The sequence below is a fragment of the Trachypithecus francoisi genome, unplaced genomic scaffold, assembly GCF_009764315.1.
Source record: "Trachypithecus francoisi isolate TF-2019V2 unplaced genomic scaffold, Tfra_2.0 Lachesis_group5, whole genome shotgun sequence".
Lineage (NCBI taxonomy): Eukaryota > Metazoa > Chordata > Mammalia > Primates > Cercopithecidae > Trachypithecus > Trachypithecus francoisi.
The window spans coordinates 132,837,177-132,857,634 of NW_022681470.1; the positions used below are offsets into that span (position 1 = coordinate 132,837,177).

General features: G+C 50.8%; 1 protein-coding gene and 1 long non-coding RNA gene across 2 annotated transcripts; one reads left to right on the forward strand and one right to left on the reverse strand.

Moving 5' to 3' along the window:
* Nucleotides 1-5,460: 5,460 nt before the first annotated feature.
* On the reverse strand, nucleotides 5,461-12,989 carry LOC117076477. Its single transcript, XR_004434376.1, has 2 exons — nucleotides 12,535-12,989; nucleotides 5,461-5,679 (listed from the first exon to the last, which is right to left on the reverse strand). It is a non-coding gene; the product is annotated as an uncharacterized LOC117076477 (long non-coding RNA).
* An 88-nt stretch (nucleotides 12,990-13,077) lies between these two features.
* On the forward strand, nucleotides 13,078-15,720 carry BST2 (bone marrow stromal cell antigen 2). The gene is made up of 5 exons (XM_033200029.1): nucleotides 13,078-13,447; nucleotides 14,257-14,323; nucleotides 14,506-14,566; nucleotides 14,872-15,013; nucleotides 15,325-15,720. Exons 1-4 carry the CDS (start codon nucleotides 13,154-13,156, stop codon nucleotides 14,996-14,998), a joined length of 549 nt encoding a protein of 182 aa, XP_033055920.1. The 5' UTR covers nucleotides 13,078-13,153; the 3' UTR covers nucleotides 14,999-15,013; nucleotides 15,325-15,720.
* The last annotated feature ends 4,738 nt before the right edge of the window (nucleotides 15,721-20,458 follow it).

The following is a 20,458-nucleotide window of genomic DNA, read 5'->3' on the forward strand; positions in this document are numbered from 1 at the left end:
GCCCTGCGCTGCCCAGACTAGTGAGCAATACAGTCAGGATGGCTAATGGTGACCCCAAGAAACCAAAGGTCAAAATGTTTGCTTATGGTTTCGTTGTGCAGATGTGCAGAGAAGAACATAAGAAAAACCGGCCGGGTGCGGTGACTCACGCCTGTAATCCCAGCACTTTGGGAGGCCAAGGCAAGCGGATCACAATGTCAAGAGATCGAGACTATCCTGGCCAACATGGTGAAACCCCGTCTCTACTAAAAATACAATAATTATCTGAGTGTGGTGGCATGCTCCTGTAGTCCCAGCTACTCGGGAGGCTGAGGCAGGAGAATTGCTTGAACCTAGGAGGAGGAAGTTGCAGTGGCCGAGATTGTGCCACTGCACTCCAGCCTGGGCGACAGAGTGAGACTCCATCTCAAAAAAAAAAAAAAAAGAAGAAGGAGAAGGAGGAGAAGGAGAAACCCAGAGGTCCCCATCAGTTTCGCAGAATTTTCCAAGAAGTGGCCGGGCGCAGTGGCTCACACCTGTAATCTCAGCACTTTGGGATGCTGAGGCAGATGGATCACCTGAGGTCAGGAGAGACCAGCCTGACCAACATGGAGAAACCCCGTCTCTACTAAAAATACAAAAATTAGCCCAGCACGGTGGCACATGCCTGTAATCCCAGCTACTCGGGAGGCTGAAGCAGGAGAATCACTGGAACCCAGGAGATGGAGGTTGCAATGAGCCGAGATCACAGCATTGCACTCCAGCCTGGGCAACAAGAGTGAAACGTCGTCTCAAAAAAATAAAAATAAAAATAAAGAATTTTCCAAGAAGTACTCTGAGAGATGGAAGACAATGTCGGTGAAAGAGAAGTCCAAATTTGATGAAATGGCAAAGGTGGATAAAGTACGCTAGGACTGGGAAATGAAGATTATAGACCAGCTAAAGAGGAGGCAAGAAGAAAGAGCCTAATGTCCCCAAAAGGCCACCGTCTGGCCTTTTATTTTATTTTATTGAGATGGAGTTTCGTTCTTGTTGCCCAGGCTGGAGTGCAGTGGTGCGATCTCAGCTCACTGCAACTTCCATCTCCCAGGTTCAAGCGATTCTCCTGCCTCAGCCTCCGGATTAGCTGGGATTACAGTCATGTGCCACCATGTCTGGCTAATTTTTTTATTTTTAGTAGAGATGGGGTTTCACCATGTTGGCCAAGCGCGGCCTCAAACTCCTGACCTCAGGTGACCCACCTGCCTTGGCTTCCCAAAGTGCTGGGATTACAGGCATGAGCCATCACACCCAGCCAACCATCTGGATTCTTCGTGTTCTGTTCAGAATTCCACCCCAAGATCAAATCCACAAACCCTGGCATCTCCATTGGAGATGTGGCAAAAAAAAAAAAAAAAAAAAAAAAAAGCTGGGTGAGATATGGAATAGCTGAAGTGACCGTGAAAAGCAGCCTGACGTCACCAAGGCGGCAAAGCTGAAGGAGAAATATGAGAAGGAGGCTGCTGACTATAAGTTGAAAGGAAACTTTGACAGTGCAAAGGTCCTGCTAAAGTTGCCCGGAAAAAAGTGGAAGAGGAAGATGAAGAAAGAAGAGGAGGAGGACAATGGATGATAAAAACTGTTTCTATGCCAGGAGTGATGGCTCATTCCTGTAATCCCGGCACTTTGGGAGGCCAAGGCGAGTGGAGATCAGGAGTTCACAACCAGCCTGGCCAACATGGTGAAACCCCATCCCTACTAAAAATACAAAACATTAGCGTAGCGGGGCGAGGGGTGGGGGTGCGCGCCTGTCGTCTCAGCTACTCCGGACACTGAGGCAGGAGAATCACTTGAACCCAGGAGGCGGAGGTTACAGTGAGCCGAGATCACACCACTGCACTCCAGCCTGGGTGACAGAGCGAGACTCTGTCTAGAGAAACAAAGAACAAAAAAAAAAGGTGGTTGAGGCCAGGCACAGTGGCTCACACCTGTTACCCCAGCACTTTGGGAGGCCGAGGTGGACGGATCACTTGAGGTCAGCAGTTGGAGACCAGCCTGGCCCACATGGTGAAACCCCATCTCTACTAAAAATACAAAAAAATTAGCCGGGCGTGATGGCAGGTGCCTGTAATCCCAGCTACTCCGGAGGATGAGACAGAAGAATCCCTTGGGCCTCGGAGGTGGAGGTTTCAGTGAGCAGAAATGGTGCCTCTAAGCTCCAGCCTGGGTGACAGAATGAGACTCTGTCTCAAGGAAGAAAAAAAAAAAGTAGGTTGGGCACAGTGGCTAAAGCCTGTAATCCCAGCACTTTGGGAGGCCGAGGTGGGTGGATCATGAGGTCAGGAGTTCAAGACCAGCCTAACCAACATGGTGAAACCCTGTCTCTACTAAAAATACAAAAATTAGCCAGGTGTGGTGGCATTCACATGTAATCCCAGATACTCAGGAGGTTGAGGCAGGGGAATTGCTTCAACCCAGAGGCAGAGGTCGCGTTGAACGCAGATCACACCACTGCACTCCGGCCTGGGCGACAGAGCAAGATTCTGTCACAAAAAAAAAAAAAAAAAAAAAAAAAAGATGGCCGGGCGCGGTGGCTCAAGCCTGTAATCCCAGCACTTTGGGAGGCCGAGACGGGTGGATCACGAGGTCAGGAGATCAAGACCATCCTGGCTAACACGGTGAAACCCTGTCTCTACTAAAAACTACAAAAAACTAGCCGGGCGAGGTGGCAGGCGCCTGTAGTCCCAGCTACTCGGAGGCTGAGGCAGGAGAATGGCGTGAGCCCGGGAGGCGGAGCTTACAGTGAGCTGAGATCCGGCCACTGCACTCCAGCCTGGGCGACAGAGCGAGACTCCGTCTCAAAAAAAAAAAAAAAAAAGAAAGAAAGAAAAAGTGGTTGAGGTTTTGGCAAGGCCTATTATTTAAACCATAGCCTAAATGTCTTACAAAGTTAGCTTGGCCCAATAGCCCAGGAATAATTAAGGAAAAGTAAGGTGGGGTTTGGGTTAACTTAGCTTACTGTTCTAATGTTCTCACTGATATAATTTTTGCAGTGGTGGTTTCATCAGTTGGTGGGTGCAGGAAGATTGTGAGGGTTTTTTTGTTTTGTTTTTGTTTTTTGAAACAGAGTTTCACTCTTGTTGCCCAGGCTGGAGTGCAATGGTGTGATCTCGGCTCACTGCAACCTCTGCCTCCCATGGTCAAAGGATTCTCCTGTCTCAGCCTCCGCTGGGATTACAGGCTCGCACCACCACGCCCAGTTAATTTTTGTATTTTTAGTACAGACAGAGTTTTGCTAGGTCAACCAGGCTGGTCTCGAACTGCTGGACTCAAGCGATTTGCCAGCCTCTGCCTCCCAAAGTGCTGGGATTACAAGGGTGAACCACCCCACTGGTCAAGGGGAACATATTAATACTTTATTTATTTGTTTAGAGACAGAGTCTCACTCTCTTGCCCAGGCTGGAGTGCAGTGGCATGATCTCAGCTCATTGCAGCCTCTGCCTCCGAGGTTCAAGCCATTCTCCTGCCTCAGCCTCCCAAGTAGCTAGGATCATAGGCACGCACCACCACACCCGGCTCATATTTGTATTTTGAGTAGAGACAGGGTTTTACTATGTTGGCCAGGCTGGTCTTGAACTCCTGACCTCAAGTGATCTACCTGCCTTGGCCTCCCATAGTGCCAGGATTACAGGCATGAGCCACTGAGCCCAGCCAAAAACATATTAATACTATGAACAACACACAGCCCTGGGCTGGTTAAGAGGCTGGAGACTGAAAGGTGGTGTTGATTGACCATGGACCTGGGGAAATACCTGCAGTGGGTTAAGGACACTCTTGTGTGTCTTACAAAACAGAGACACAGATGCTGCCTAAGAACCAGGTCCTCTTAGATCCGGCGCCAGGGAAGGATCTGAAAGAAACGAAGAATGCCTGGGATAGGTGTGAGAGAGGAGTGCCACTCACTGTTCACTGCAGCAGCAGGGGACAGGTGAATTCTGAATTCTTTTTCTTTTTTTTTTCTTTTTGAGACAGAGTCTGTTGTGACCAACCGAGTTATAGAAAAACACCACACTTTGAGACAAATTAAAGAGTCCTTTATGAGCCAGCGACCGAGAGGCAGCTAACGCCCAAACTTCTCTTGGCCCCGAGGAAGGGGCTAGTTTTGTTTTTATACTGTGGTCTAAATAGGGGAGGGGGATTTTAGCTGAAGCAATTTTTACAGAAGCAGAACTGGCAAAAAGTTAAAAAATGAATTGGTTACAAATGCAGTTACAAAAAATAAACAGTTTCAGGTGCAAGGTCTTAAACTATCACAAAGAGATAAATGTAGGGGTTTTGGGTGCCATCCGCCGAGCACGTCCCCAGGAGCTGCTGTGCAGCTTGCCTCAGTATCTTATCAGCAGGTGCATTCCTGGACGTGCTTTGAGTCAGTTTTACACTAGCTATGCCTGGAGGGAGGTGAAAGGGGTACAAGTGAAGAAACTAAAATGGAGTCTGTCCGGCTCTCTGCTAGGAGACAGTCACTCAGGTTAAAACAAGGTAGGGTATCACAAGTCTTGCTCTGTCATCCAGGCTGGAGTGCAATGGCGCGATCTCAGCTCGCTGCAACCTCCGCCTCCCGAGTTCAAGCAATTCTGCTGCCTCAGCCTCCCAAGTAGCTGGGATTACAGGTGCCTGCCAGGAAGTCCATCTAGTTTTCTATTTTTAGTAGAGACAGGGTTTCACCATTTTGGCCAGGCTGGTCTCGAACCCCTGACCTCAGATGATCCACCCGCCATGGCCTCCCAAAGTGCTGGGATTATAGGTGTGAGCCACCACTCCTGGCCAAATTCTGAATTCTTCAGGGGAAGTGAGAGCCTGGGACATAGGCATCCCCTTGGACCCAGTAAGCCCGCTTCTGGGAGTTCAGTTTAAGGAAAGCCTGCAGTCAAGTCTGAAACTTACCAAATGACAAGGGCAAACTCAGACGGGGAGCTGTAACGTACAAAGTGCTAAGCTAAGCACTTTCTATATATTGCTTTTTCCTGTCAAAGAAAATAAAAATATGAGGATCTTCCAAAGGCAATTTGCCAAAGGAAAAGTTGTTGTTGTTGTTTGTATTGGTTTGTTTGTTTTTGAGACATGGTCTCATTCTGTTGTCCAGGCTGGTGTGCAGTCATGCAAACATGGCTCACTGCATCCTCGACCTCTTGGGCTCAAGGGATCCTCCTACTCAGCCTCCTGAGTGGCAGATGACCTGAGGTCGGGAGTTAGAGACCAGCCTAGCCAACATGGTGAAACCTGGTTTCTACTAAAAATACAATTAGCCAGGCATGGTGTCAGGTGCCTGTAATCCCAGCTACTCAGGAGGCTGAGGCAGGAGCATTGCTTGAATGCGGAGGCTGCAGTGAGCCGAGATCACACCACTGCGCTCCAACCACCACAGGCGCAGCCACCATGTCCAGCAAATTTTTAAATGTTTTGTTGAGGTGGGGGGTGGGGGTGGGGGTGGGGGGAAACTCACTTTGTTGCTCACACTAGTCTTAACTTCTGGGCTCGAGTGATCCTCCTGCCTCGGCCTCCCAAAGTGTTGGGATTACAGGCAAGTGCCACCGCGTCTGTACCAAAGGGAAAGTTAGGTCTGGAGACTGAGCCACACAATACTGAAATTCATTTCCCAAATGCATGGCTGTTGCTTCCTGATTGTCTTAAGTGGTTAAGCATTGTACATTACCCATATGCCTACAAAAAGAAAAGAAAAAAAAAAGCCCTCACACATCTCCAGATGATCGCCCTTACAAATTGTTCATATGTAAATTATTTGCTTACCCCTAAATCTTTCCAAGATGTCCAGCCTGCCATAAACAAAGAAAGGTAACCTTAGGTTTGCAAGCTCTATCTGACCCCTTGTCCAGGCTGTTGAATTTCATCCTGACAGCACTGATTACAAGCTTACTTTCCCCGGTGCAAAACAAAGACAGGATGACATCCATCAGCCCTCCACCAGACCCTGACACAGCTGCAAAATTAATCTTTCCTTTACTCCTTCTTCAAATGTTTGCCTTATCTTAGGTATAACCATAGTTTCAGTTTCCCTGGCACTAATTAAAGTCAGAAGAATGTAACTGATGAGAAATGTCATCGCCTACTTTCTTTTTACTGTTTTCTCTGAGTTGATGGAGATACTGTTTCAGTTTTTAATTTGTGTGGACATTCCAGTGGACTGGGAAGCAGCTGTTATCACACCCCTGCTTTTAAGAAAGTAGAGGTTGGCTAGGGGCAGTGGCTCACACCTGTAATCCCAGCACTTTGGGAGGCTGAGGCGGGTGGATCACTTGAGGCCAGCAATGGCTCACACCTGTAATCCCAGCACTTTGAGAGGCCGAGGTGGGTGGATCACTTGAGGCCAGGAGTTTGAGACCAGCCTGGCCGATATGGCGAAACCCTGTCTCTACTAAAAATACAAAAATTAGCCGGGCATGGTGGCGCACACCTTTGATCCCACCTACTCGGGAGGCTGAGGCAGGACAATCACTTGAACCTGAGAGGCGGAGGTTGCAGTGAGCCAAGATTGCACCACTGCACTCCAGCCTGGGCAACAGAGTGAGACTCCATCTCAAAAGAGAGAGAGAGAGAGAGAGAAAAGCAGAGGCCTGAGGGAAAGGAGCTGGTCCACCATGATGGAATTTGAGCCTAAATCTGACTCCAAACCTGCACTCAGGTTCCCCCAGGGCAGGGCTTGTCACGTTTGGTGGCACCTCTGACACTTTGGGCTTGATCATTTACTGTGGGGGGCCATCCTGTACCCTGTAGTGTGTTGAGCAGCGTCCCTGGCCTACATCCCTAGATGGCAGGGGCACTCCCAGCCCCCACGGTGACAATAAAAATGTCCCCTGGAGCAGAATCGCCCCCACCCAGTGAGCGCTCCAGGGCCAGCAACTTCCTACAGGCGTGGAGTTGTCCTCAGATGCCCACCCGGGGCCACATCTCAGTATCCCAAAGTAAGTGAAATATACATGTAGTGTAATAAACAGAAATGAAACAGCTAAGGGATGATTGTGGATGATCTTTGCGCCTTATTATTATTTTTTTCTTTCTTAGCCAAGTGCAGTGGTTCACATCTGTGATCCCAGCACCTTGGAGGCTGAGGAAGGAGGATCACATGAGCCCAGGAGTTTGAGACCAGCCTGGGCAACATATGGAGATCCTGTCTCTACAAACAATACAGCTGGGCGTGATGGTGGTGAGTGGCTGTAGTCCCAGCTACTCAGGAGGCTGAGGCAGAAGGATCGCTTTGAGACAAGCCTGGTCAACATAGTGAGACCCCATCTCCACAAAAAATAAAAAATCAGCCAGGTGTAGTACTGCACATCTGTGGTCCCAGCTACTCGGGAGGCTGCGGTGGGAGGATCACTCGAGCCCAGGAGGTCAAGGTTGCAGTGAGCTATGATCACACCACTGCACTCCAGCCTGGACAACAGAGCAAGAGCCTGTCTTTAATCAATAAATAAAAGAAGGGAAATTGAGTGTAGGGAATGTGGGAAATTCTTTCTATTATCCTCACTGTTTTTTTTTTTTTTCCTGCAAATCTAAAACTATTCTAGAATAAGATGTTGGCTGGGCATGGTGGCTCACACCTGTAATCCCAGCACATTGGGAGGCTGAGGTGGGCAGATCACAAGGTCAGGAGATCAAGACCGTCCTGGCCACATGGTGAAACCCCATCTCTACTAAAATACAAAACTTAGTGGGCATAGTGGCACATGCCTGTAATCCCAGCTACTTGGGAGACTGAAGCAGGAGAATCGCTTGAAACAGGGAGTTGGAGATTGCAGTGAGCAGAGATCGTGCCACTGCACTCCATCCTGGGTGACAGAGTAAGACTCTGTCTCAAAAAATAAATTAATTAACTAAATAAAATAAAATGTTTCTTTTTTTCTTTCCTTTTTCTTTTTTTTTTTGTTTTTGTTTTGAGAGAGTCTCACTCTGTCGCCCAGGCTAAAATGCAGTGGCACAAACTCAGCTCACTGCAACCTCTGCCTCTGGGTTCAAGCGATTCTTCTGCCTCAGCCTCCCGAGTAGCTGGGATTACAGGCACCCACCACCACACCTGGCTAGTTTTTGTATTTTTAGTAGAAACAGGGTTTCACCATGTTGGCCAGGCTGGTCTCGAACTCCTGACATCAAGTGATCCACCCACCTCAGACTCCAAAGTGTTGGGATTACTGGCATGAACCACCGCACCCAACTGAAATGTTTCTCTAAATAATAATAATAATAACATAATAATAAATAAAAATAAAAAATAAATTTTAAAAAAAGCTAAAACCAAAAGAATGCCAGGGGCTGGTGCAGTGGCTTACTCCTGTAATTCCAACACTTTGGGGGCCTGAGGCAGGAGGATCTTTGGAGCCCAGTTTGAGACCAGCCTGGGAAACATAGTGAGACCCCCATCTCTACAAAAAATAAAAAATTAGCTGGGTGTGGTGGTGCACACCTGTAGTCTCAGCTACACTGGAGGCTGAGGTGAGAGGATTGCTTGAGCCCAGGAGGTCAAGACTGCAGTAAGCTATGATTGCACCACTACACTCCAGCCTGGGCAACAGGACAAGATTCTGTCTGAAAGGAAAGGAAAGGAAGGGGAGGGGAGGGGAGGGGAGGGAAAGGGAGGGAAAGGGAAAGGGAAAGGGAAAGGGAAAGGGAAAGGGAAAGGGAAAGGGAAAGGGAAAGGAAAGGAAAATAGCATAACAGTTTCCATTTCTAATTTTATTGCAAAAGTAATTGTGGTTTCTGCCATTACTTTTAGTTAACATAATTAATGTAATTAATGCCATTAAAAGTCATGGCAGGCCGGGCGTGGTGGCTCATGCCTATAATCCCAGTACTTTGGGAAGCTGAGGTGGACGGATCACGAGGTCAAGAGTTGGAGACCAGCCTAGCTAACATGGTGAAACTCCATCTCTACAAAAAATACAAAAATTAGCTGGGCGTGGTTGTGGGTGCCTGTAATCCCAGCTACTCAGGAGACTGAGGCAGCAGGATTGCTTGACCCCAGGAGGCAGAGGTCAGAGGTTGCAGTGACACAAGATCATGCCAATGCACCCCAGCCTGTGCGAGAGAGTGAAACTCCATCTCAAAGAGGGAAAAAAAAAAAAAAAAGGCTGGGCGCAGTGGCTCAATCCTGTAATCCCAGCAACTTGGGAGGCCGAGGCGGGTGGATCACCTGAGGTCAGGAGTTTGAGACCAGCCTGACCAACATGGAGAAACCTAAACCTCTCTACTAAAAATACAAAATTAGCTGGGCATGGTGGCGCATGCCTATAATCCCAGCTACTCAGGAGGCTGAGGCAGGAGAATTGCTTGAACCCAGGAGGTGGAGGTCACGGTGAGCCAAGATTGCATCACTGTTCTCCAGCCTGGGTAACAAGAGTTAAACTCCGTCTCAAAAAAAAAAAAAGTAATGGCAGAGGCTGGGGGCGGTGGCTCATGCCTGTAATCCCAGCACTTTGGGAGGCCAAGTCGGGCGGATCACTTGAGGTCAGGAGTTCGAGACCAGCCTCGCCAAAATGGCGAAACCTCGTCTCTACTAAAAATACAAAAAGTAGCCGGCCATGGTGGCAGGCATCTGTAGTCCCAGCTACTCAGGAGGCTGAGGCAGGAGAATCGCTTCAACCCAGGAGGCAGAAGTTGCAGTGAACCGAGATCGCACCACTGCACTCCAGCCTGGGCAACAGAAGGAGGTTCCCTCTCAAAAAAAAAAAAAAAGTAATGGCGGAAACCACAATTACTTTTGCACCAACCAATATATATAAATATATTATATATTTTAAAATATAAAATAAAATATAGGCTGGGCGCAGTGGCTCACGCCTGTAATCCCAGCACTTTGGGAGGCCGAGGTGGGCAGATCACCTGAGGTCAGGAGCTCGAGACCAGCCTGGCCAACATGGCAAAACCCTGTCTCTACTGAAAGTACAAAAATAAACCAGGTATGGTGGCAGGCGCCTGTAATCCCAGCTACTCGGGAGGCTGAGGCAGGAGAATCTCTTGAACCTGGGAGGCAGAGGTTGCAGTGAGGCAAGATCGTGCCACTGTACTCCAGCCTGTGCATCCGTCTCAAAAAAAAATTAATGAATTAAATAAAATAAATATGTATGTGTATATATATATATTTTTTTTTAAGTAGAGATAGGATCTCGCTATGTTGACCAGGCTGGTCTCGCACTCCTGACCTCAAGCAATCCTCCCATCTTGGCCTCCCAAAGTACTAGGACCCATCCCATCATTTGTAATTTTAAAGGGAAGAACAACAAACTTTCAGTTTGCAGGGCTGGGACTGTTTGCAGCTGCAAAATTTAGAGAGGACATCAATCTTTTATTATCCACATTTTACAGCTGGGGAAATCAATGCTAAGAGAGGAAATTCATTTGCCCAGGGGCGCACCACCCCAGTCTCCAATGTGCAATTCATGCAATTGTGATTTCCGACCTGGTCCCAAACTGACCCTAAAGTTTGCAGGCCAGAACACTGCTGCTCAAATAAGTCAGCTTAGTCAAATAAGTCAGGCAAAGGTCGTGTCTTTTCACCTGGAGTCCTGGCCAGGCTGGTAGGTCCCTCCTCCTGGGACAAGTTCACCCTCAGACTTTTCAGCAAGATCATCTCCCACAGCCTGTTAATTGGTTCTTGGTTCTTTTTTTTTTTTTTTTGAGACGAGTCTCGCTCTGTCGCCCAGGCTGGAGTGTAGTGGCCAGATCTCAGCTCACTGCAAGCTCCGCCTCCCAGGTTCACGCCATTCTCCTGCCTCAGCCTCCTGAGTAGCTGGGACTACAGGCGCCTGCCACCTCCCCCGGCTAGTTTTTTTGTATTTTTTAGTAGAGGCGGGGTTTCACCATGTTAGCCAGGATGGTCTCGATCTCCTGACCTCATGATCCGCCCGTCTCGGCCTCCCAAAGTGCTGGGATTACAGGCTTGAGCCACCGCGCCCGGCCGGTTCTTGGTTCTAAGTGTTTTTTGTTTGTTTGTTTTAAGAGATGGGGTCCTACTTTATCACCCAGGCTTGAGTGCAGTGGCACAATCATAGCTCGCTGCAGCCTCAAACTCCTGGGCTCAAGTGATCCTCCTGCCTCAGCCTCCCGAGTAGCTGGGACCACACGCACATACCACGATGCCTGGCTGTAAGTGGCTTTAATGGAGTCCTTCTGAGGGATGTTGGAGTGAGGGCCTGGGGGCAGTTCCCCAGGCCTTCTGGGAGGCCTGGGCTCTGGCCTTGACCTCACCTGCTATCTGGCCCTGCTGAAAACAAAAAAAAACATGGAAATGGCAGACCTGACAGAATCTGGGCTGTGGTCAGGATGTGGCTGAAGAAGCCACAAGAAAAACACTCAGTCCCCTTTCAGCCGTCATGCCCAGCAGTTGGGCGCCGATAACCGGGCTGATTTCCTGTAGGAAGCCCTGGCTCTCTTGGCCACATGGACAGCAGGTCAGTACAGCCTGAGTGCTCCCCCAACCCCGGTGTCCAACAACCCCAGCACCTGCCCCATCCCAGGCTTCTTCCAGGGATGTCTCCCAGGACCGTTGGGTTTAGCACATCCCAAATGGAGTCAACTATCTTTCCTCAAAGAAAAATCCCCACTAGGCCAGGCCCGGTGGCTCACACCTGTAATCCCAGCACTTTGGGAGGCAGAGGCGGGCAGATCACTTGAGCTCAGCAGTTCGAGACTAGCCTGGTTAACATGGCGAAACCCCGTCTCTACTAAAAATACAAAAAAATTACCCAGGTGTGGCCGGGCGTGGTGGCTCATGCCTGTAATCCCAGCACTTTGGGAGGCCAAAGCGAATGGATCATCTGAGGTCAGGAGTTCGAGACCAGCCTGACCAACATGGAGAAACCTAAACCTCTCTACTAAAAATGCAAAATTAGCTGGGCATGGTGGGACATGCCTGTAATCCCAGCTATTCAGGAAGGCTGAAGCAGGAGAATCGCTTGAACCCGGGAGGCAGAAGTTGCAGTGAGCCAAGATCGAGCCACTGCACTCTAGCCTGGCCAACAAGAGCAAAACTCAGTCTCAAAAAAAAAAAAAAAAAAAAAAAATTAGCCGGGCGTGGTCGCCCACACCTGTAGTCCCAGCTACTGGCAAGGCTGAGGTGGGCAAATCAGTTGAATCTGGGAGGTAGAGGCTGCAGTAAGCCGAGATCGCACCACTGCACTCTGCACTCCAGCCTGGGCGACAGAGCAAGACTCTGTCTCAAAAAAAAAAGAAAAGAAAAAGGAAAGAAAAGAAAAGAAAGATCCTCGCTATATGTCCATGTTCAAGCATTATCTTCCCATCCATCTGCCCTGAGCCACAGGCCTGGCAGGTGGCATGCGCATCCATTGAGCACCTACTGGATACCAAAGCACTTTACTGGCATCTTCTCCCTGGCCACTCCTGGAGAGGCTGGCCCTGTTATTCCCCTTTACAGATGAAGAAACAGGCTCAGAGAGTTTACTTGGTATCCTGGAGTCCCAGGAGCACTTTTTCTGAAAGTTGAAGCCTGTTTCCTGCGGGTGCCAGGACAGAGTCCAACATTGTTTGTTGACTGGGGTATCCTCTCACCTGGGCTGTGTGTGCCTATCCAGTCCCCCAGTTTTCAGCTGGCTCCAGTCTCACCTGCTGCTCACACACCTTCCATGGCTCCGATAGTCCCCTCGGTGGGGACAGGGGCACTGGATGAAGCCCTGCTAGTCACCACAGAGACACCTGAACACAAAACCAAGTCCCTAGGGTCAGACCCCAGGCCCCCCCCTCACTCAACTGTGCAATCTCAGTTTCCCCAGGTGGAGACTGGACCAACAATGATGGCCTCTGCCTCTTCAGGTCATGGTACAGATGAATACCACGGCCTAGGCACTCAGTAACACACAGCAGAGGCACAGGGACTTAAGATGGAGTCTCCCAGGTAGCCACTGTTGGCTGGCACCCAGTTGGGAAGGGCCCGAGGCCTTTTAAAGCAGGGTGAAAGAAAAGCCCACCTCCTTTCTGGGAAACTGAAACTGAAAGCCTAATTAATCCTCTGCCTATAGGTGCATCATGCAACAGCTGCCGGTCAGAGCACTTCCTGGAACTTGCTATTGGTCAGGACGGCTCCTATGCTAATAGGGGGTGGCCCATAGAAGATTCCAGTACCCTCCCCTAACTTCAGGCCAGACTCCCTTCAGCTAGAGGGGAGATCTGGATGGCACCTATTTTGTATGACTATTGCAAAATGCCCATGGATGACAATTTGAAGGAAGACGGGGACAAGTGCTGTAAGCTGGTGGTAGGAATTCTGGGGCTCCTGGTCATAGTGATTCTGGGGGTGCTCCTGACTTTCTTCATCATCAAGGCCAACAGCGAGGCCTGCCAGGATGGCCTCCGGGCAGTGATGGAGTGTCGCAATGTCACCTATCTCCTGCAAGAAGAGCTGACCGAGGCCCAGCGGGGCTTTCGGGATGCAGAGGCCCAGGCTGTCACCTGCAACCAGACTGTGGTAAGCACCTCAACTCCTTTGGATGGCCTAGTACTAGGGGGTGGGGGGGACGATAATCTCTCCCCAGATATCTGACACAGGGTGGGTCTCCAGGGAGATGCAGGGGAGGTCCCAAAACTGTTCCTGGGCCCCCACATCAAGGGACCTAGGTTCCCCTACCAGGGTATGGGGGCCTCTAACCCAGTCCAGGACACTGGTGTAGGGGCAGGGTGTTAAAACTCTCCAGAGCCCCCAAATCAGGGACCTCAGTACCCCCCCGGGACTTAGGTGAATTGATCAATCCTTTCCAGGGCCCTGGTGTCGGACGCCTTGAAGCTCCTGGTGAGCACCAGTCCTGGGGGAGTAGAAACCCCTATTCGGGGGTGAAGAGGGACCTCATCAGACCCTGAAAAGGCGGGCTTCTGAAATTTTCACTTCATCACTAAGAAACTGAAATAGTCACCTGGGTCCTGATATGGGGGATCTTGAAACTCTTGCTGAGCATGTCACTTGGGCTGGGAAATCCCACTGCGTTCTGGATTTGGTAGGGCCCTCTAACTTGTCTTGAGCCATAGACCAGGCAATCTGGAAACGTCTACTAAAGTGTGATTATCGACAGCCTCCAACTTGCCACTTGGGGGGCGTCTCAAAACTCCCATTTTGAGGACCCACATGCTATGGGTGGCCCTGCGAGAGTATGTGGTTGTGGCTGTTCTTTAAGGTTGGAGAACATGGTGCAGAGAGGGTTGGAAGAAAACCTGAAAGGGTTTGCATTTAAGGGCAGCAGCCAAACTCCCCAGGCCAGAACCCCAGATTCTGACTCTTCTTAGATGGCCCTAATGGCTTCCCTGGATGCAGAGAAGGCCCAAGGACGAAAGAAAGTGGAGGAGCTTGAGGGTGAGAAACAGAGAAGGGAGAGGGCTGGGGAGGGGTGACTCAGCTATGGAAGACGGGGTGGGGGCAGGGAGACCAGGGCTGGAGGTTGGGGGAAGGGGGAGGTCCTGTCCCCGAGTGGGGCAGGGCCCCAGCATGGCCACATGCTGCCCCGCCCCCCTGATTCTGTCCTCCAACCCCACCAGGAGAGATCACTACATTGAATCACAAGCTTCAGGACGCGTCTGCGGAGGTGGAGCGACTGAGGTCAGAGATAACCTTCCCCGCTACCCTCCACCCGCCACACTCCTCTCACCCCCACGTCCCTACCCCGAGACCCAGGATCTCCTTTGCTCCCAAAATGCCCATTGCCCAAAGGGGTAAGGTTTGAGTCCCACAAAAGGACAACTTAGCCCCTAGGGTCACAGAGCCATGGGTGGCCCCTGTCCATTCCCTCCCCAGTGACTTGGATTGGGGCGGTGCAGGGGGAACTCCCGGGGCGATGGGCTTACAGGGAGGGCGGCAGGAGCCAGGACGAGCAGATGCCTGATTTGCCCCCATTTGCACCGCAGAAGAGAAAACCACGTCTTAAGCGTGAGAATCGCGGACACGGACTCCGCCAGCTCCCAGGACTCCAGCTGCGCGGCAGAGACCCCGCTCCTGATTCTGCTGCTGGGCTTGGGCGCTCTGCTGCTGTGAGATCCCAGGAAGTTGGTCAGTGAGGAGGGGGCGGCTCCGGGAGGGAGAAGAAAGCTGGGGAAGGGGGTCGGGGAAGCAGAGACTCCGAAGTCTGGAGAGAGGGGCTGCAGGGGGAGGGACTGGGTGCAGAGGAGAGGGGCCTTGGGGAAGGTGGGAGAATCCAGTGACAAGGGCGCCCTGGAGCGGGGGTGGGGCTTATAGCTATATGGGGCGGGGCTTGGATGAGGGCGGGTCTATCGATGGAGGGGAGGGGCTTGTGGATGGGTGGGGCGGGGCCAGTGTCTGGGGCTTCCGGTCTGCCCTGAGTCCCTCTTCTGGCCCTTTAGGCATATCTTGGAAGATCCGGTTCCTGCTCGAGTTTTCGCTTGGACATGCCCTTGATCTCATCAGTTCTGAGTGGGTCAGGGGGCAGCACGGTTAGCGGGGAGGGCACGGGGTAGCCAGAGAAGGGTCTCTGGAGCAGTTCTTGGGCCATGGGGCAACCCTGGGTGTGGGGACACAGTCGGGTTGACCCAGGGCTGTCTCCCTCCAGAACTAGGCAGGGAATGAGTCTCCCCTCTTGTTTCCCGCCCTGAGATTGGGCATGGGGTGCGGTGGGGGGGGCGGAGGGCACGTGCTGCCTGTTGTTACCGGTGTTTTATTTTTTTGCGGAGGGGTGTGCTTTTTCTGGGGTCTTTGAGCTCCAAAAAATAAACACTTCCTTTGAGGGGGAGCACACCTTACTCTCGAGTTCCTGACGTGTCATTGTGTTAGTCCCTAAGCGTCGGGGCCGCCCCTGCCGGTGAGAGTGGACTCCCCGTTAATGACAACACCTCCCTTCCCTGCTCCAGGACGTTTTCAGGAGCCCACGGAGTTCGGGGAGGCACCACCCCAGTTCATCCCAGCCCTCGTCTCTGCTGGGATCAACATAAGGACTGTGCACCCTCATCAGGGCTCACGTTTCCCAGGTGTTTTATTCTCATCTCCTCCCTAGAGCCTCTCCTGATTCCTGGGGAGCCAGTGTGGAAACTGAGGCTGTAACTGAGAGTAACCTCGCCTTGCTTCCCCTCCGGCCTGCAGAAAATGCTGGGCTGGGATTTAAACTGGGATCTGTACACACACAGGCCATGCATTTTCAGAATGTGTCCCCCTCCCTCATCCCCCAAACTTTCTCTCTGTTTTTTTTTTGAGACAGAGTGTCACTCTTGTTGCCCAGGCTGGAGTGCAGTGGCGCAATCTCAGCTCACTGCAACCTCCGCCCCCCAGGTTCAAGAGATTCTCCTGCCTCAGCTTCACCAGTAGCTGGGATTACAGGCACGCGCCACCATGCCCGGCTAATTTTGTATTTTTAGTAGAGACGGGGGTTTCTCCATGTTGGTTAGGCTAGTCTCGAACTCCCGACCTCAGGTGATCTGCCCACCTCGGCCTCTCAAAGTGCTGGGATTACAGGCGTGAGCCACCGCCCACAGCCCTTTTTTTCTTTTCTTTCTTTCTTTTTCTTTTTCTTTTTATTTTCTGAGACAGAATTTCACTCTGTCACCCAGACTGGAGTAGAGTGGCACGATCTTGGCTCACTGCCAACTCCGCCTTCTGAGTTCAAGTGATTCTCTTGCCTCAGCCTCCCGTATAGCTGGGATTACAGTACTACACCACCACACCTAGCTAATTATTGTATTTTTAGTGGAGATGGAGGTTTCATTATGTTGGCCAGGCTGGCCTCAAACTCCTGACCTCAAGGGATCTACCCACCTTGGGCTCCTAAAGTGCTGGAATTACAGGCATGAGCCATCACACCTGGCCTGATTCCCCAAACTCTTATTTATTCTGCAATACCCAGCTCTGGGAACCTCTCCTCCGAGAGTCTCTGTGCTTCTTCACAGTTGAGGGCTGCAATCCCGACAGACCCTTCACCCACCTTCTTGGATACTCGAAGACCTCTTAGTTCCTTCCTTATCTGTTATCTTACTTCCTCCAAGTTCTCTCCGAATCCCGGCCATTGTCTCTGCAACTGCAACTCCTGTTTGTGGTAAGGGGGCCAGGAGCCTCTTGTCCCAGATTTCTGTACTGTCCTAAGGTCCCACAGTCCCCGGCCCAGATGGTCAGTGGTATTAAAAAAAAAAAAAAAAAATTCTCTGACCAGGCACAGTGGCTCACACCTGTAATCTCAGCATTTTGGGAGGCCGAGGTGGGTGGATCACTTGAGCTCAGTTCAAGACCAGCCTGGTCAACATGGTGAAACCCCATCTCTATTAAAAATACAAAAAAAAAAAAAAAAAAAAAAAGGCCAGGCATGGGGGTTCATGCCTGTAATCCCAGCACTTTGGGAGGCCGAGGTTGGTGGATCACAAGGTCAGGAGATCCAGACCATCCTGGCTAACACGGTGAAACTCTGTCTCTACTAAAAATACAAAAAATTAGCTGGGGGTGGTGGCATGCACCTGTAGTCTCAGTTACTCGGGAGACTGAGGCACAAGAATCATTTGAACCTGGGAGGTGGATGTTGCAGTGAGCCGAGATCACACCACCGCACTCCTGCCTGGGTGATAGAGCGAGACTCCATCTCAAAAAAAAATTAGCTGTGAGTGGTGTCTCATGCCTATCGTCCCAGTTACACAGGAGGCTGAGGCAGGAGAATCGCTTGAACCCAGGAGGTGGAGGTTGCAGTGAGCTGAGATCACGCCACTGCACTCCAGCCTGGGCGACAGAGCAAGAGTCTGTCTCAAAAAAATAAAATAAAATAAAACCAGGCCTCCACCTCCATGGTTCCTACTGCTGTCCCAGGGAAGGGTCCCCAAATACCTCCCCTGCCACAGAACCCCCTGGCCTTCTTGCCCCCTCACTTCCTCTTGCTCACCACCTCCACCTTTCCTGATCTCAAGCTCCTTTTTGCCTCAAGGCCTTTGCCCAAGCTCTGCCTGCTTCCTGGAGCACCCGTTCCTCACTCCCAAGGTCTAGGGCAGGCTCTCAGCCTCAGCAGCGTTGATAGTTTGGGGTGAATGGTTCTCTGGGTGGGGACCATCCTGTGCATTGTAGGATTTTTGTTTTTGTTTTTGGTTGTATTTCTTTTTTTTTTTTTTTTTGAGACGAAGTCTCGCTCTGTCACCCAGGCTGGAGTGCAGTGGCGTGATTTCAGCTCACTGCAAGCTCCGCCTCCCGGGTTTACGCCATTCTCCTGCCTCAGCCTCTGGAGTAGCTGGGACTACAAGCGCCGGCCACTTCCCCCGGCTAGTATTTTGTATTTTTAGTAGAGACAGGGTTTCACCGTGTTAGCCAGAATGGTCTCAATCTCCTGACCTCGTGATCCGCCCGTCTCAGCCTCCCAAAGTGCTGGGATTACAGGCTTGAGCCACCACGCCTGGCCTTTTTTTTTTTTTTTTTTTTTGAGATGGAGTCTCACTCTGTCTCCCAGGCTGGAGTGCAGTGGCGTGATCTCTGCTCACTGCAACCTCCGCCTCCCGGGTTCAAGCGATTCTCCTACCTTAGCCTCCTGAGTAGCTGGGATTGCAGGCGCCCACCACCACATTAGCCAATGTCCGGCTAATTTTTGTATTTTTAGTAGAGATGGTGTTTCACCATGTTGGTCAGGCTGGTCTTGAACTGAAGAAATCCACCCGCCTCAGCCTCCCAAAGTGCTAGAATTACAGGCGTGAGCCATGGCGCCCAGCTGCATTGTAGGATGTTAAAGGGCATCCCTGGCCCCCACCCACAGATGCAAGTAACACCCTCCCAAGTTGTGACAATTAAAAATGTTTCCAGGCTGGGCATGGTGGCTCACGCCTGTAATCCCGGCACTTTGGGAGGTTGAAGGGGGAGGATTGCTTCAGCCCAGTAGGTCAAGACCAGCCTGGGCAACATAGGGGAACCTCCATCTCTACAAAAAATGTAATAATTAGCTGGGCATGGTGGCACATGCCTGTAGTCGCAGCTACTTGGGAGGCTGAGGCAGGAGGATCGCTTGAGCCTGGGATGTCAAGGCTGCAGTGAGCTGAGATGACACAACTACACTCCAGCCTGGGCAACAGAGCCAGACTCTGTCTTGAGAGGAAAAAAAAAGTCTCTAGATGTTGCTAAGTGTCCCCAGGAGCAGGGAGGGCCCTCACTTCTGTGGCCCTGGCTTGCAGAAAAGCTAAAGCCGCTTTGCAACTACTAAGCTATTTCATCCCTACCAACATCCCTGGTGAGGCCTAGGGTAATTAGTGGACTTTTTCAGGGTTTTTTAGTTTGTTTGAGTTTTTTTTGTTTTGTTTTGTTTTGTTTGAGATGGGGTCTCGCTCTGTTGCCCAGGCTGGAGTGCAATGGTGCGATCTCGGTTCATTGCAACCTCCACCTCCTAGGTTCAAGTGATTTCTCCTGCCTTAGCCTCCCAGGTAGCTGGGATTACAGGCACACATCACCACACCCGACTAATTTTTATATTTTTTAGTAGCGAATGGGTTTCACCATGCTGGCCAGGCTGATCTCGAACTCCTGACCTCAGATGATCTGCCCGCCTCAGCCTCCCAAAGTGCTGGAATTACAGGTGTGAGCCATCGCGCTGGCCAACGTTTGTATTTTTAGTAGAGATGGGGTTTCACCATGTTGGCCAGGCTGGTCACAAACTCCTGACCTCAGGTGATCCACCCGCCTTAGCCTCCCAAAGTTTTGGGAATACAGGCGTGAGCCACCGTGCCTGGCCCTAATTTTTTTTATATTTTGTAGAGATGGGGTCTCACCATGTTGCCCAGGCTGTTCTCAAACTCCTGGGCTCCAGTGATCTTCCCACCTCAGTCTCCCAAAGTGCTTGGGTTACAGACATGAACCACCATGCCAAGCCTGGTTAAAAGAGTTTTTTCCAGGGCAAAGTGTGAGGGTAGAGTCTATCCAGGGCCACAGGGACACCGAAGAATGAGGATGAATGACTCCCATGCAGGGAAAAGTGTGGATCGCTTGTTTGTTTGTTTATTTGAGTAGGAGTCTTGCTCTTGTCACCCAGGCTGGTGTGCAATGGCACAATCTCAACTCACTGCAACCTCTGCCTCCCGGGTTCAAGCGATTCTCCTGTCTCAGTCTCCTGAGTAGCTGGGATTACAGGCGCCCACCACCACGCCTGGCTAATTTTTGTATTTTTGGTAGAGACAGGGTTTCAACATGTTGGTTAGGCTGGCCTTGAACTCCTGGCCTCGTGATCCGCCCGCCTCCTGGCCTTGAACTCCTGGCCTCAAGTGATCTGCCCACCTCGGCCTCCCAAAGTGCTGGGATTACAGGGGTTAGCCACCGCACCCAGCCTCTTTCTTTTTTCTTTTCTTTTCTTTCTTTCCTCTGCCTCATTTCTCCTATTAATCTTCCTTTTGTGAGTTGATTTTTCAAGGAAACTTCAGAGGGTGAAGGGGAAGATCACCCAGTTTGATGGGAAAGCGGGGGGTTGGGGGGAGAATCAGTCACACACATAAAGATACAATCACTTTTTATTTTTGAGACAGAGTCCCACTCTGTCACCCAGGC